At 41.8% G+C, this 15,000-nt stretch overlaps 1 protein-coding gene across 3 annotated transcripts; it reads left to right on the forward strand.

Moving 5' to 3' along the window:
* The first annotated feature begins 9,386 nt into the window (after positions 1-9,386).
* On the forward strand, positions 9,387-12,598 carry pou3f3a (POU class 3 homeobox 3a). 3 transcript variants are annotated; one of them, XM_042084620.1, is made up of 2 exons: positions 9,387-11,315; positions 11,588-12,598. In XM_042084620.1, the coding sequence occupies exons 1-2, from the start codon at positions 10,058-10,060 to the stop codon at positions 11,632-11,634; spliced, it is 1,305 nt and encodes a 434-aa protein (XP_041940554.1). In that variant the 5' UTR covers positions 9,387-10,057; the 3' UTR covers positions 11,635-12,598. The 3 variants fall into 3 exon arrangements, with proteins under 3 accessions (XP_041940554.1, XP_041940552.1, XP_041940553.1); XM_042084618.1 differs by having other exon boundaries at positions 9,387-11,275; XM_042084619.1 differs by having other exon boundaries at positions 9,387-11,266.
* Positions 12,599-15,000: the final 2,402 nt, after the last annotated feature.

A 15,000-nucleotide genomic window follows, 5' to 3' on the forward strand; every position in this document is an offset into this window, starting at 1 on the left:
CTTTCACTCTCTCCCTCTCATTTTCTCTGATACCAGCTGCCATCTGTATGCAAGTGTGGTCCCACCTGAGTCTGAATGACAGGTCACCTGTTTGTGGTGGCAGTGCACAGTTCATCTGCAATTGGCCCGATGTACACATTACGCCACTGATATCTCCCGCCCGGCACTTAAGCTTTTTCTATGAGTCATCTGATAGCCTCAGAGGAACTTAAAACTGTGCATTCCAGAGTGCTTTTTGTTTGTTCAAATTGTTTGGGGACCGCCGGTGTTTGAGAATGGATTGCTCATTGGCATTCTGCGAAGCATGTGCCACCTGTTTTTAATGGAAGCTCACTTTCATTGTTTGGAGCGAAATGGAACAAAATGTCAGCATCTAAATGAAGAACTGGTTCATTTCCATGGCTTTTTTCCCCCTCCTTTGGGTAGGTCAAAAGGGTTGGCAGATTAGACAGTAATTATGGAGTAGTTGCATGACTACTTTGGAAGTGCCAATATAAAAGAAGACAAATGCTGAAGTTGTTCATCTGTTGTCTGTTTGGAGGACATGATACAGATTTCGACATCCCTTCTGGACTCTAGATTATGTAGAAAGGTACGACCAAGTTCATAGGGACGTGACAGAAGATGTTTAATCCTGAATCAGTACAGTTACACAAAACACCTTGTCAAATCAACAAAGCAAGCTACCTTTACAGTACCCTAAAGCCTATGTATGACCGTAACAAAGCAAACTGCTATCCTTTCCATGAGTTTCACTGCATGTGTCTTATTGTGCGTACAGGCCTTGGGCCACAAAATGTCACCCAGCACTGGCCCTGAAAAGGAGATGTCAGGTGGATGTTGTTTTTTCTTGATCCTGTGCTTGCAAGAATAAAAAGAGCTCTACTTCTGCAGAGGAGCGTTTGTTTTGTGTATTCACTCTGCTTTCAAGTCCTTTCTTTCATCTTGAATACTTCCCTTGGATTTATAAACTACTGTATGCTTTAGCACAGACAGCAAGGTTGGCCTTTCAGTGGGAATACAAGTGAAAACTTCTGGCATACAGGTGGACATGAGGAGACAGTGGAAATGAAAGTGGACATGAGGAGACAGGGGAAAAAAACACCTGTGTGTGTTGATTCCTCAGTCAGTTGGCTGACACAGATTTCACCATTTTCATTGTATTTGACTTTAATTTTGAATTCTTTTGATGGTCAGACATTAGTCTAGCTGGTGTAAACAAGCTGGTTTACAGAATTTCCAGAATAACAAAAAGGCACAAATAGCAAAAAGTTTTATTCAATATTTTTTTTATTTACCAAAATATACATTCAAGTGCTGACGTACTCAAGTTGGAATTCCATCAAGTCACTGTACCACTAAATGCCATGACATTATTAGGCAGTTGACACCATTTAACCTCGACTGGAGGCAACTGGCAGATTCATCTTTCATCTCTAAACTCCCAATCACATGAAAGTCCGTTTTTAAAAGTCCCTAGTACTGCAGTCGAGTAGAATGTTACATTTTATTCATGCGTATTGATGACAAACACGGCATCCAGAAAATAATGATTTATTCATTCTACAGCAGTATTAACCCACCACATTTTTAGCATGATTAACTGCTCTCTAAGCATTGTTAAAAAAAGATTCAAAATGTAGTCCTTTTTGGCACTTTCTCTTGTTTGAATGTGTTATTGTGTGTGTGTGTGTGTGTGTGTGTCTGTATGTGTGTGTGTGTGTGTGTGTGTGTGTGTGTGTGTGTGTGTGTGTGTGTGTGTGAGCGCCTCTTTGTGTCGTGTGAGCATGTGTGTGTGTGTGTGTGTGTGTGTATGTGTGTGTGTGTGTGTGTGTGTGTGTGTTTGTGTGTGTGTGAGCGCCTCTTTGTGTCGTGTGAGCATGTGTGTGTGCCTGTGTGTGTATGTGTGTGTGTGTGTGTGTGTGTGTGTGTGTGTGTGTGTGTGTGTGTATGTATGTATGTGCGCTCAAACGCTCGCGCGTGTGTCGCCTGTGTCTGTGAGAGAAGATGAGAATCATCATCTTGCTGTGAGAGGCATAATTGGCTCTTTTCTTCCCTGCCGCTACTTAGCGCTGATAGCCCAATTTAGCCGCCACATGCTAAAGACACTTTCAGAGTGTAATCACAACCAAAGAGAATGGGTTTTACTCACTTTAGAGCTCGTTTTTCGAGATGGTCTCTGTGGACACCCCGGCGGTGATGCCTCTCGTCTTCCCCCTCAGAGGAGATGTGACACAGGTTCCACACAAAGAAATTCTAATGCACCCAGAGCTTGTCCTTAGGAAGACTGAGAGGGTATACATTCATGTCTCTCAGGATCACTGGGGCAAGCCCCGTGGCAGAATATAGTGCTAACACTGATCTACTCATTTAGATACATGGGGGGGGGGGGGGGGGGGATCCGGGATAAGACTCCATATATCAGTGTTGTCTTTATTCTTTGGAAGTATTTAGTTAAGACGGACCTTGAGTGCAAGGGATATGGGCTTTGAGATGGTCTTTCATCTCTCTCTCTCTCATTGTTATTCGTTTTTTTGTTGTTGGTCTATGTCTGTCTTTCACCAAGCCTGCAAATACTGTTCCTTATGTTTCTGTAAGTCTGTCTCGAGCCTTATCTCTCCTGGTTTGTCCTCGTCCTTTGCTCTGTCCGTCCATTTTGTTGTTTTTCTTCTCGCTCACTTTGCTCTCTGTGTTCCTATCTCTAAAGCGCACAGGGCTTGGGTTTTCTCTCGCTGCAGGCTGTTTTCTTTGGTAGACTGAAACAAGAAATGCAAAGGCGGCAGATGAGTGTGTGTGTGTGTGTGTGTGTGTGCGTGTGTGTGTGTGTGTGTGTGTGTGTGTGTGTGTGTGTGTGCGTGTGTGTATGTGTGTGCGTATGTGTGTTGGAAGGGAAGAAGGGGGGGGGGGGGGGCATAAAAAGAGAAGAACTTTCTGTTAACGTTCGTTCTTTTTCTCCAAATGCCATTAAAATACTGTCTGTTGAAGGCAATACAGTGCCTGTCCTTGCAGACAAAAACAAGGATAAAGACACACACTACACACTAGACACTAGAAGACAAAGACACTCTGTTGGATTGTGCAGTCAGTGGAGCCACAGGTGTGTAGAGCCGTAGAGAGCCAGGCTACATGATATTCCCATATTCTCACCTCCTGCCTTAATGATAGCTTAAACATATGAAATTTAGCTCAGCAACATATTGATGCCATAAGTAGGACGTGTTTTAAAAACACAAAACACTGTCACTGCCAACAATGCTTTCACCCTCTACTGCTACTGGTAGCGTTATGTATGTGACTCTTTTGAAAACACAGATCTACCGTAAAATGGAAGTAATAGGGCCAGTCATTTCAGTCACACAAATGTTTTGTGTAAAACTAATAGATCTTTGTTCAACTGTGTGAGGTACAAAAACGTGCCATCTAAATGTGGTATTTGTCTGTTATAGGGCCTTACGTGTGTGTGTGTGTGTGTGTGTGTGGTCTCCATTAAAGCCAGTTCTCGCTCACTCTTCCTTGGCTTCAGTTGAAAGCTCTTCTCCGTTGCCTCTTCGAGAGAAAGAGAAAATAGAAAGATGGATTGACTGAGGATGGATTAATGTCAGTGATTTACAATTCCACAAAATCTATAACAGAAGTTAACACACATATAATCAACAATAGTAGTCAGTAAACAACAGTGATGTCAATAATGAAACATGTATATCGATACAGTGTCTGCTGCATAGACACACTCTTTTCCCTGCTAACAAAGGGAATAGGCCTGATGGTTGAATGGCTTTGTCTCTAGTTCTCTTTAGATCGGTGAATGGTTTTAGAAACCAGACAGTTCAGATTAATCTTTCAGTCAGTTGCCAAACAAAATGAAATTAGGCTCAAAAGGATCAAATAAATGATGAAATTGTATCTAAAAAATGTAGTGTAGTGATCAAATGAGGATATAAAAATAGGTTTCATTGACCTAGAAGATGGAAAAATATGTCAAATGTCTGTTCCACTGGTTAACACTTCCTGTGTTACAGGCAGACAGTACCATTATAACAACAACAAAGATCTGCAAGTAGCCTACTACACACTATTAGCACAAAGTACTACAACACAGTTCAAAATATTAAATATTACAGAATCTACATGTGTGGACATCTAAAAGTGTTGGAATGGCAAGTTCTTGTGACAAGTCAAACAGCATTACTTGTGAACAGTGAAAAACTTTTATCTAGTTCGGGGTCCCCAGAATAGATGATTAAATGGGACTGTCCAATCTCACTGTGGGAGGGGTCTGAAAGCAATGCACCATTGAGAAATGACAGGGCTGCTACTACTTCACCTATCTGCCTCTCCGGCCCTCCCAGGGACTAGACTAGACTCCCTCTCTCTCTCTCTCTCTCTCTCTCTCTCTCTGAAGCTGAAGCACATGAGAAACACATGAATAGAGAGCATCCATACAGAGTAATGTACATTTGCTAAGGAGGACGGTGGCTTGTGGTTTTCTGTGCAAGTATGATGTGTTTTTCTCCCCCCCTCCCCCGTGTACCACACTGCTCTATGGCCAAGCTGTCGACCAGATTGCCAGGGATGCAGTCAGCACCAGGCTCAGCAGAAAACCACCACAGAGTTCAGAGTTTCTCAGAGGAGTGGGTGTGAATATGCTTTTCTTCCCCCTCATGCACGGGCAACTTTGCTGAAAATATGCACTGGCTTAACCAGTGTGCAGGTTGCTGATGTAGTTTGGTTTGTCCGTGATTCAATTTCACATGGATTTACAGCAATCTGTGGTGGAGGTCTCATGGGAAATATGTGCTTTGATTAATGCAAACCTACGGGACGGTAGGAAAAAGGGGTTTGAGGGCCACCACAAGCCACATTCCTGTGGGAATCGACAGCGGAGCATCTCGACCAAGCAAACAAAAACAGAATGGCCCTAACGGCAGCGCTCTCCGACCTGTAGCTCTGAACACACACCTTCCATATCAAAGCACCTCATGGCTACAAGCTGGCCCAGCCAAAGCTATGGAGTCAAAACCTATGGAGTGGTCTGGCAAATAATCAGCTGCTTATCATGGACTTAAAGATTTGAAGGTTTTGTTTTACCAAATTAGCAATAGTATTTAAACGTCCATTAGGTGCATTTAGTCGTGGTTAAAATGAAGTGTTTATTTGTGCAGAGTACAGTTTAGAGAACCTATCCCAGATGTTTTACAACTTTTCTGTGGTAGGCTATACTAAAGTAAATGTGGCTGATGTGTTTGATTCTTTGATTTCCAAAGAAAATGAATTCATTCGGAATAGCACAGTTTTGCTCGGTCAGAATATCATGCAGAATTGTAGACACACAAAAAATGTCAGTTATAAAGGTCAAACCAATCATTGTTGGAACAGCAGCTTGGATGGAAAACTGAACAAGAACAGAGGCCTGAAACGCAACATTAAAATTCTACCGTCATATCCTGCTGCCACGTTAATCATGGTCTTTTTGTATGTAACATAAGTTTGTGCTGAAAATATGGCTGTCAAACTACAAAACATAAACATTATGTATAATTCTGAATGCATGTTACAATACTTTTTCTTACATACATTAAAATGTATGTTTAGAATATTTGACCGCACTATTAATATTTTTCAGGGCCGTGTGCCACATCTTACTAATTTTTTTTTTTTTGGTCTGATTTACATATCCTGGTCCGCATGTTCATCATGTCATGCGTCAATTATTCCCTCCATAAATGCAACAAAATGTTTCAACTCATAATTGAATTTAAGAATTATATAATAATGTTATCATGGCATTGGGCCTGATTAGCTTTTATTTTACATAAGAGGACCTTGGTCTTAAAGACAGACTTAAGTGGTATTACTACATGCAAAACGTCGAGACATAAAAAGGAGACGAGATAATTCTTTCTGACCATGTAGGCCTAATCATTAATTATAGGATATTATTATATTATTATTGAGAGCCATTGCAGGCGTCCAATGACGACAATGCGCGGCAGAGACGTGGGAGGCCACTTTAGAATGATGACAACGGCAGCTTTTCAACCTTTGAACTCCTATGACTCTCTCTTTCTTTAACTATATGCAGTATGGACAATCACTAAACATCTCCCTTCCTCAGTCTGCACAGTGGTATGCATTTTTAGCAGAAATAGAATCCCAGGGGCTATAGGTGGACTACAATTTCAGAATTGAAACTGATTCAAGAATGCTGATGCAGCGTCTAGCTGATTATAACAACGTAGTTCGAAGTTATTTCGAAAACATAACAATTGACCAGAGAAAGTAGCCTAGTCTAGCAAACGAACATCTTCTGGATATTTCCCCCAAGAAAGAAAGAAACCTATGGAATTGTTATCTACGGATTACATAGACTAATGTGGTGTATTTTATGCATGTCTTTCTCATGAACGCAACACATGCAGATGCAAGTCAGAAGCACAAAAGAGATGCTTAAATTGCGTGAGACATTATCAAAGGTTCACACAGTTTTGCAAGAAAAACTTCTCTTAATTTTACAGTTGGTTTGGGTATTTCTAAGAGCTTGCTCTCTATAGGCTATCCAGATCCAGATCAAGTTTGATCGAATGTTGCAAAATGTCCATTAATAGCTCAAATTGAAAAACTGAGGTTTGAAATTCAGTTCAGGTCGTCTTGACATGATAGGCCAATCTTAATCTGCTAGATGATTCTGTAGGCTATTTCATTTCTGCTATGTTTTAAGCAATATTTCAGCTAAACATCGCTGTACAAAATAATATTTGGATGGCTGGCTTTCAAAAGGTTTGTAGCCTCGATAAATTAGCCTAGTTGGTGGCCCAACTTCTCTTGCAGTCCTTGATGTTGCTTTACCCCTTCCAGTTCAAAATGTGCCCCCCACCTCCTCCTCCTCCATTTATCTCACCATGGCAACCGTAGTGGGGGCTCACAAATGCCTCCCCATCATTGTGACGGGAGTCCTCGCGCATCTGTGCCCGTCAGTTCATTCACATTAATCCGTGAGAAAGAGCACAGAGAAACTTCACAAGATGAAGGGAAACAAATCGTTTACGCTTCAAAATAAACTACTGTGAGACTATATATTTTACTCCTAATTCATAGGAAACTCGAATATATATGTATAGACAAATCGCACCATTATCACATATTATGAAACACAAGATTGTTTTTAAGGCTACTTCAGTGAGGCCAACCGCCTTTTGGGGACAAGCGAATCTAATTCTGAGGCAAGGCCTGTCCGGGAGTTAGGTTGTCTAAACCTTGCTACTTACAATAAGTCGATGCACTGCTTCTCTGAGGCAAGTGTGAAAGTGTAACTTTGGAGACATTTCTGTGACTTGTTCTGCCGGGGGGAGACTTTTCTAAAGCAAGTATGGTTTATGAAGTTGTTTGTCAAAAGAAAGCGCAACTAAACAGTCCATTTGCTCAGGCTGAAGGCACTGTACTTAATTTAAATGCAGTGTATAGGAACAGCAGCATCACCCCTGACTCACGCGCATGATGTTTCACACATACACACAGAACGAGAGAGAAAGAGAGAGCGAGAGAGAGAGAGAGAGAGAGAGAGAGATTGCATCTCAACCTCTTCTCACATATGTGTAACATGGGATAAAATATTGTAGGCTATTCTCGAGTGAACTTTCCCCAGTTAAAACTCACAATTTTCTAAACCCTTTCAACTGAATCCAAATGACCAAAATGATAATAATCTCTCCACTTACCGGTGAGAAAATCTCCCCCGCTTTCACCTTCGGTTTCAAATACACAGCGGTTCCCTCACTTTCCTCAGATTCAACTGAGCTCAGCTCTCCTCTGCTCGGCTATTATTTTCACTTAAATATATGAAAATTTATGCTAATGAAAATCAGCGCTAACTGTTCGTCACTTGCTGTACTTGGGGATTTTTCCCCTCTCTCTCTCTTTGCATACAAAAGAAATCAACCCCACAGCAGGTGATGGGAAGATCTATACAAATAAACGACTGAACACATAAATAAACAGAAAGTTCCATCCTGAGAGGCAAAGCCTTTGACACGTTTTAAAAGCGAATTTTCCATGTCCCGTATGGATGGCTTTGGGGGGAAAACGTCTTTCTTCGCCACATCTTTGCCCTCACGTAGACCGGCGGTCGCATGAGACACGTTTGAAAGCGCGCACTGTGAAATTCATCGCGGTAATTTGGGCTAAATCCACCGTGGGTATTAATGAAAAGACGGTCCCATGGCGCTCAGCCTGTCCACCCTGCGCAATGTAAACACGACCACGGGAGCTACTCGGGCTTCTGAGCCGGAAACAAAGTGAAATCTGCTGAGAAGGAAAACATGGAATTTTGGCACCGGTTACAGAAATTGGTCCACTTGGTTAAGTGTACATTTTTTATTGGTATTTATTTTCAATGCGTGAAATGTGACTTAAAAATAGTCACATAGAGAAGGCAAATATTGATGGTCGAAAACATTGAGAGAAACAAATAGTGACTCAACCTCAAGGCCTATTACTTATGTGAGTGTTTGAAAGGTAATCATTTGACATTATTTATGAATACCAACTCTCCTTCACTCATCCATAAGAGTGTGCACTAGATTTATGTGGAGATTATTTTCCAATCCAGTTTGTGGGAACCAACTATGTGATGACTGTTATTCCCTAAAACTATGGTTAAGTTTATAACTTTTGTTATTTAATTCACACTTCTGTTGTTGCTCAATGATTGGAATGGAAAAATAATGTTTGGTGTTAGTAGGAGTATGAATGCTCCAACGTTTCCCCCAAATCCCCCACGGACTGCTCAATTTGCCCTTGTTTGGGTTGCCACTCTCTTTTTCCGCGGTTCAGTGGGGTTTGCCTTCACTTTCTGGTTCCGCTTGGAAACATCTTTTCAACCATTAACTCAGACGACCGAAGCTCTAGGAACTACAAGCAGTGGTTTGTAACTATTTCAGTAATCAAATCATGATATGCTTTCTTCAGTTTCTTTACATACCATCCATTCTTTACATTTGTCTTTCAAGTGCGTAATTCATGTAATATTTAGCTGAGTGTGTTCACATGAATTATCTTTTTTATCACAATAAATTAATACATTGGGGTTATCATTTTTTTTTAATTTGTGACAAAGCAATAGCATCGTTGTCTCAATTGCACAAACGTTCTGTCTTTATACATTCAAATTACAGCTCAACGGTTAATTCCAAATAAATTATAATTGTTGTGTGTGAAGCGAGAAAGGCTTTCCTGTGCCGTGCTGTTAAGCAGCTGCCCGTCGAAGGTAGCCAATCAGCAGCTGTCCTGCATTAGGCTCCGCATCGTAATTGGATGAAAGATGTAGATGGTGTGCGCACGCCCGAGCAAAGATAAACATTCGTGTGCTTTCTATCTGAGAGGGAGGGACAGCCCTAACTATAACAGGGAAAGAGAGGGAAGGAGAAAGAGCGACAGTGGGCAATAACAACGTGCCCGTAAATAAAGGGTTGTATTGAACCTGTCGATAACAAATTCTGAGGCGACTTTACTGAAGCAAGAGAAGAAAAGCCGCAAGGAGGCAGCTCCACCAGAAAACCACAGCGGAAGCATCCCAACCACAACTTTACAAAGGAATAACAATGCGCTTCTGACATGTCTCTTTCACTGGGCGTGAACGGGGCGATGTGCTTTCCAGGAGGAACTGAAAACCCTGAACTGCTGAGAGAAGTTTATGGAACACCGAACTTTATCGAATGAGATGCTATAATTTTTTTCGAGAAAGATAATTGTTTCCTGTCACTTGTATCCTGTCAAGTGATGACCGTATCTCACGCAATTCATTTTTGCTATTATGGATTTATAGTGTTAAACATTTTTCAACTATTTACAGTGTGTGTCGAAACTTGCATGTGACAGGACGTTGCCCATGGATAATTTTGTTAAATCATCTCTTTTCTGAGTTTAATTTGGAACCAAGCGAGATACCGCCCAAACTTGTTTGAATAATTCATGAAATTGAACTTGGCTGCTTGTGAACACAAAAAAGTTACGACGATAGGCTGCAAGGTAGGGGGAATACCAATTTAAAGTGGTCAAGGGGATGGCCACTGCGGCTTCCAACCCCTATCTAGCCAGCAATAGTATTCTGTCGTCAGGTTCGATTGTTCACTCTGAGTCGGTAGGCAGTGGTATGCAGCCGGGCAGTGTTGCAGTTACCTCTGTGTCTGGCGGATACCGAGGCGACCCGAAGATGGTGCAGAGCGACTTCATGCAGGGTGCCATGGCGTCAAGCAACGGCGGACACATGCTCAGTCATGCCCACCAGTGGGTGACATCGTTGCCTCACGCCGCCGCGGCTGCAGCAGCGGCTGCCGTGGCAGCTGCAGAGGCCGCTTCGCCTTGGTCATCAAGCCCCGTTGGGATGGCGGGCAGTCCCCAGCAGCAAGACGTCAAAAACAATTCAAGCAGAGAGGACTTGCACAGCAGCGGTGCGTTGCACCACAGACCACCCCACCTGGGAGCTCATCAGACGCACCAAGGGGCGTGGGGTGGCACCAGTGCCGCTCACATTCCAACCATCACCGGAGGACAACAGCCATCCCAGCAGTCTCTTATTTATTCGCAGCCCGGGGGATTCACCGTCAACGGCATGCTGAACGCGCCGGGGAGTTTGGTGCACCCAAGTTTGGTGCGAGGGGACACTCCAGAGATGGATCATGGCAACCATCACCATCACCACCACCACCAGCACCCCCACCATCATCATCACCAGCATCACAGTGGGGTGAGCAGCCACGACTCCCACTCGGACGAAGATACGCCGACCTCAGATGATTTGGAACAATTTGCCAAGCAGTTCAAACAGCGCCGTATTAAACTGGGTTTTACGCAAGCTGACGTCGGCTTAGCGCTTGGCACGCTCTACGGGAACGTCTTCTCTCAGACCACAATATGTCGGTTTGAGGCGCTGCAGCTCAGTTTCAAGAACATGTGCAAGCTGAAGCCGCTGCTAAACAAGTGGCTGGAGGAGGCCGACTCTACGACCGGTAGTCCAACGAGCATTGACAAAATCGCAGCGCAAGGGAGGAAACGGAAGAAGCGCACATCCATTGAAGTGAGTGTTAAAGGGGCCCTGGAAAGCCACTTCCTGAAGTGCCCCAAACCCTCAGCCCAAGAGATCACCTCTCTGGCAGACAACCTGCAGCTGGAGAAGGAGGTGGTTCGGGTCTGGTTCTGCAACCGGAGGCAAAAGGAGAAGAGGATGACGCCTCCTGGAGTGCCCCAGACACCAGAGGACGTTTACTCTCAGGTCGGCAACGTGAGTGCAGACACACCGCCTCCGTCCATGGACTGCAAACGTATGTTCAGTGAGACATAAAAAAAAAACTTAAAAAAAAAAAAAACTTTTGGTACAAATATACTCAATTGGACCATAATCGTACAAGATAGTATTATATCCCATATTTTTGATACTGTGATATCAAATAGAACCATACTGGCATTTGATATTTTTCCCCAAAAGAAACTATATACATGAAGTACCCCAGCTCAATCCCGTCTAAAACACCGCCCTACGTTTTCAGGATCAAATGTCTCTAACACCCATGACTCTCTGTGCTCTGTCTTTCAGGGAACTTTTTTAGTAGATTACTTAAAAGATGCAAGTTTGAACGATGAGCACGACGACCAGAGGGTGACAGCGACGCGCTCTCTCCGTCAGGTAATTTTGGCGCATTGACAACACAATCAAATCATCTCACGAAAAGCGAAAAACAAACACGGACTGCTCCCCTTTGTTGTCCAAAGTTGGATTGTTTTATTTGAGAAGTTTTGAAGACGAATGGGATCAATCATCAGTGTTGACCACAAAGGATTTCTGAACACCTCAGTGTTTGACAGACTGACGTTTAACATTTTGACAAAAGGGAACAGAGGCTTGACCACCTCTCCACCCCCCCCCCCCCCCTCCTTTCCCCCAAAATAACTCTGCATCCTCACCTGACCCCAAAGATAGCCCCCCTTTTGTATTTTGTAGTGTTTTGTGGACCAAATTTACGTGAATGGATTAAAAAAAAAACAGAAGAAGAAAAAATGGCGAAATTATTCATTTTGAAATTGCACTTAGAATTTTTTTCTTCTCCCGTTGATCCATACACCAGCTTTAGCTGAAAGGTTGTGGCTTTTTCCACTTTACTGCCCTTTCCTTGCAGTATTTTTTTATAATTTCTGTCTTTTTTGGTAATTGTAAATCCAGCAATATTGATTATCATGGTCACATGTTGATTGGGGTTATGTGCTTTATATTTTAATTGAAAGGGTTTGACTATTTTAATCGAATTTCGAATTTAAATATTGCGAGCTGTAATTAATGTTTTCCTGACATTTATCTTTAGCAGATATGTGTATCATTTCCCCTCTTTTTATAGATATTAACTTCTGTTCATTTCATTGTAGGCCCACTGTCTTTATTCTGGTTCTGATATTAATTATTATAATTATTTTGAAAAGGGCATAAAAGGACAAAGGTGACATTGATCGCTGTTAAAGAAAGGTTTATTTTGTTGTGGATGTAATTTAATTTTAGTTGTGATTCCGTCCAAAATGACTGAGGAAAAAAATAAATTGGTTTGTACTTAAATTACGTAATATTCTCCGAGTATGTGTTCTGAGTGTTGTGAACGCACGTCTTGCATCTAGTCCTATTTTGGCCGTTTTTGATGAACCATCATAACCACAAAGACTGTTTCGCAAGTGGCTATGCTTTCATGTCTGAAATAAGCTTGAATTGTTTTGAGATGCTGTGAAATGCTGCATTTGACCTTCCCAGGCAAGGCATGTCAGAAAAAAACACTTTCTGCTTTCCTAGCATTAAAGTTTGTGGCCTAGAGGAAACTGCTGAAAGAAAAATGTTAGCATTTCTGAAAGGGTTCATGTGAGAGGAAAATACAGCTGGTGAATGTGTAATCATTGGCAATATTTAGCCAACATTATCCATATAAAATAATAGGTCAATCGAACCCATAATATAACGAGGAATATTGTGACTGTAATGTTTTTGTAATTTCCAATGAAGGGTACACTCATACACGTCACATAATTCACTTCGTTCTCATTACAAATAGGCCTACACAGTATAACCTGCATAGGCTGGAAATATTGAGGTTAACTTGTCGATTATAACACTGAAGAAAGCTTATAATATAAACCTATACCTCATTTCATATATTGCAGTGTTTCATATATTGAAAAGGTTAATATCATGGACAGTCGGTATGGTTTATAGTATTCTGAACTTAATCTTTATTTCATTAATTTCGCTTTGCCTGGGCTCGTGTTTGTTTGGGGGAATCACTAATTGTCATGCTGGGTTACTGCTAAATGATTATACTTTAGGAAACTTAGACCTAAATATTTAGTTCAATATCGAATATTTAGCTTGTGTTAGCCATTGTAGCCTATCTGTGCAGAGGGAGGCTTTTTATTTAATGAAAGTAATTACTTCTTTGTAAACGGCAGGGTTTGGGTTTTATTTTATGCAAGCTTCACAAACATGAAGGATCGTACACCGCCTTGGCATTCTCTGCAATCAAATGTTCCACCTTCACTCAAGGTGACGTCACATGAAGGCCAGTGGGAGCATGCTTGTGAGCAGAAGGGAATTTGTATGCATGGAGATTCGTATGCAGGCCACGTAGCAGAAAGAGTGCAAGATGACCGAGATCACACCATCAGATTGTAGTGTGGGCCAAAATGTACACCGCTCAAATCGCCTGCATCAAATTGCCAACATTGTCTTGTTGTTAATGGTAGAAGGCTGTGGCCTAAGCCTATGGTTACATATGACAACAAGCTACATATGGAGTCGCTGTTTTTATTTTGCACAGACCTTACTCTTCTAAGGATACATGTCCTCGCAGAGGTGTAGAACTGGTACAACCTTCCAGTGCAGGTTTCTTGGCCCATGGATTAGAAGTTTATTTTTTCCCCAGGAGCTATTGTCTTGTCTACTATTCAGCCAAACGTAGGTCCCCTCTCTTACAGATTTAAATTTCGCGGATGATTTACCAGACACTGGTTGCTTGGCAACTGAATTCAACCTGTGTTAAAAGATTAGGCCCGTGCATCTGTTTTACCCGTGGCCTTATCAATAAAAGCGCAGAATGTGACCTCGAAGAAGGGGAAAACGCAGCCCCAAAAAAGAAAAACCCTGCTGTAGCGCCCAGATTGCGCAGTATGAAATTTGAATTTTAAAAGGTATGCTATTTGTTTCAGTAAATAAGGAGGAGACTTAACGATGTAACCAACTTGAAATGTTTATTTTGTTCAATTGATTATAGTAGACTAGGCCTAAATGATCAAAAGCTGCATGCTATTCTGTAAGTCTTTCTTTCTTTCTTCTTTTTTGCGATAGCCAGGCCGTAGTCTCCCCCCCCCCCCCCCATTTAGGCCTACATTAATCTGCAAAACAATCTGCCAGCCAACCTCTTAGCATGAGATGGATGTTTCCATGTCTTTACTGTTTAGCTTATATACATTATTAATCAATTATATCAACATAACAGCAATCTGTGGTTCTATGGGCAAATGAACGAATAAGGCTACTCCTTTTTGTGGGTTAGAGAAACTCGTTTAAGGAAAACGCACAGGAAAACATAGATGATGAGGAGCAGAGATATTTTGAGAGAAAAAACAACACACACACACACACACACACACACACACACACACACACACACACGGGATTGTGTGCCTTTCGATAGCATTGTGAAAATTATTATCTAACTTTTTTAAGTAGGCCTATCATTTACTTAGGCCTAAAAAGGTACGGACAAGAAATCATGCGTGACTAAATTAGGCACCAAACTATAGCCTACACTTATTTGATAGATAGATAGATAGATAGATAGATAGATACTTTTGATATTGGGAATTTAAGATACTGCATTGTGCACGGCTGAAAGGCCTAAAGAAAAATAGACATACTTAGACATGAACTTAATTAGACAAAAAATGGAAGATTGCTTGGATATCTTGCCCTTGTGT

Source organism: Alosa sapidissima, chromosome 2 (assembly GCF_018492685.1).
Source record: "Alosa sapidissima isolate fAloSap1 chromosome 2, fAloSap1.pri, whole genome shotgun sequence".
In the NCBI taxonomy this organism is placed as follows: Eukaryota; Metazoa; Chordata; class Actinopteri; order Clupeiformes; family Clupeidae; genus Alosa; species Alosa sapidissima.

Coding starts and splice junctions, on each gene's coding strand:
- pou3f3a (XM_042084618.1), top strand. CDS start 10,058: ATGGCCACTGCGGCTTCCAACCCCTATCTAGCCAGCAATAGTATTCTG. Junction 11,276..11,587: donor TTTACTCTCAGGTCGGCAAC/GTGAGTGCAGAC, acceptor TCTGTCTTTCAG/GGAACTTTTTTAGTAGATTA.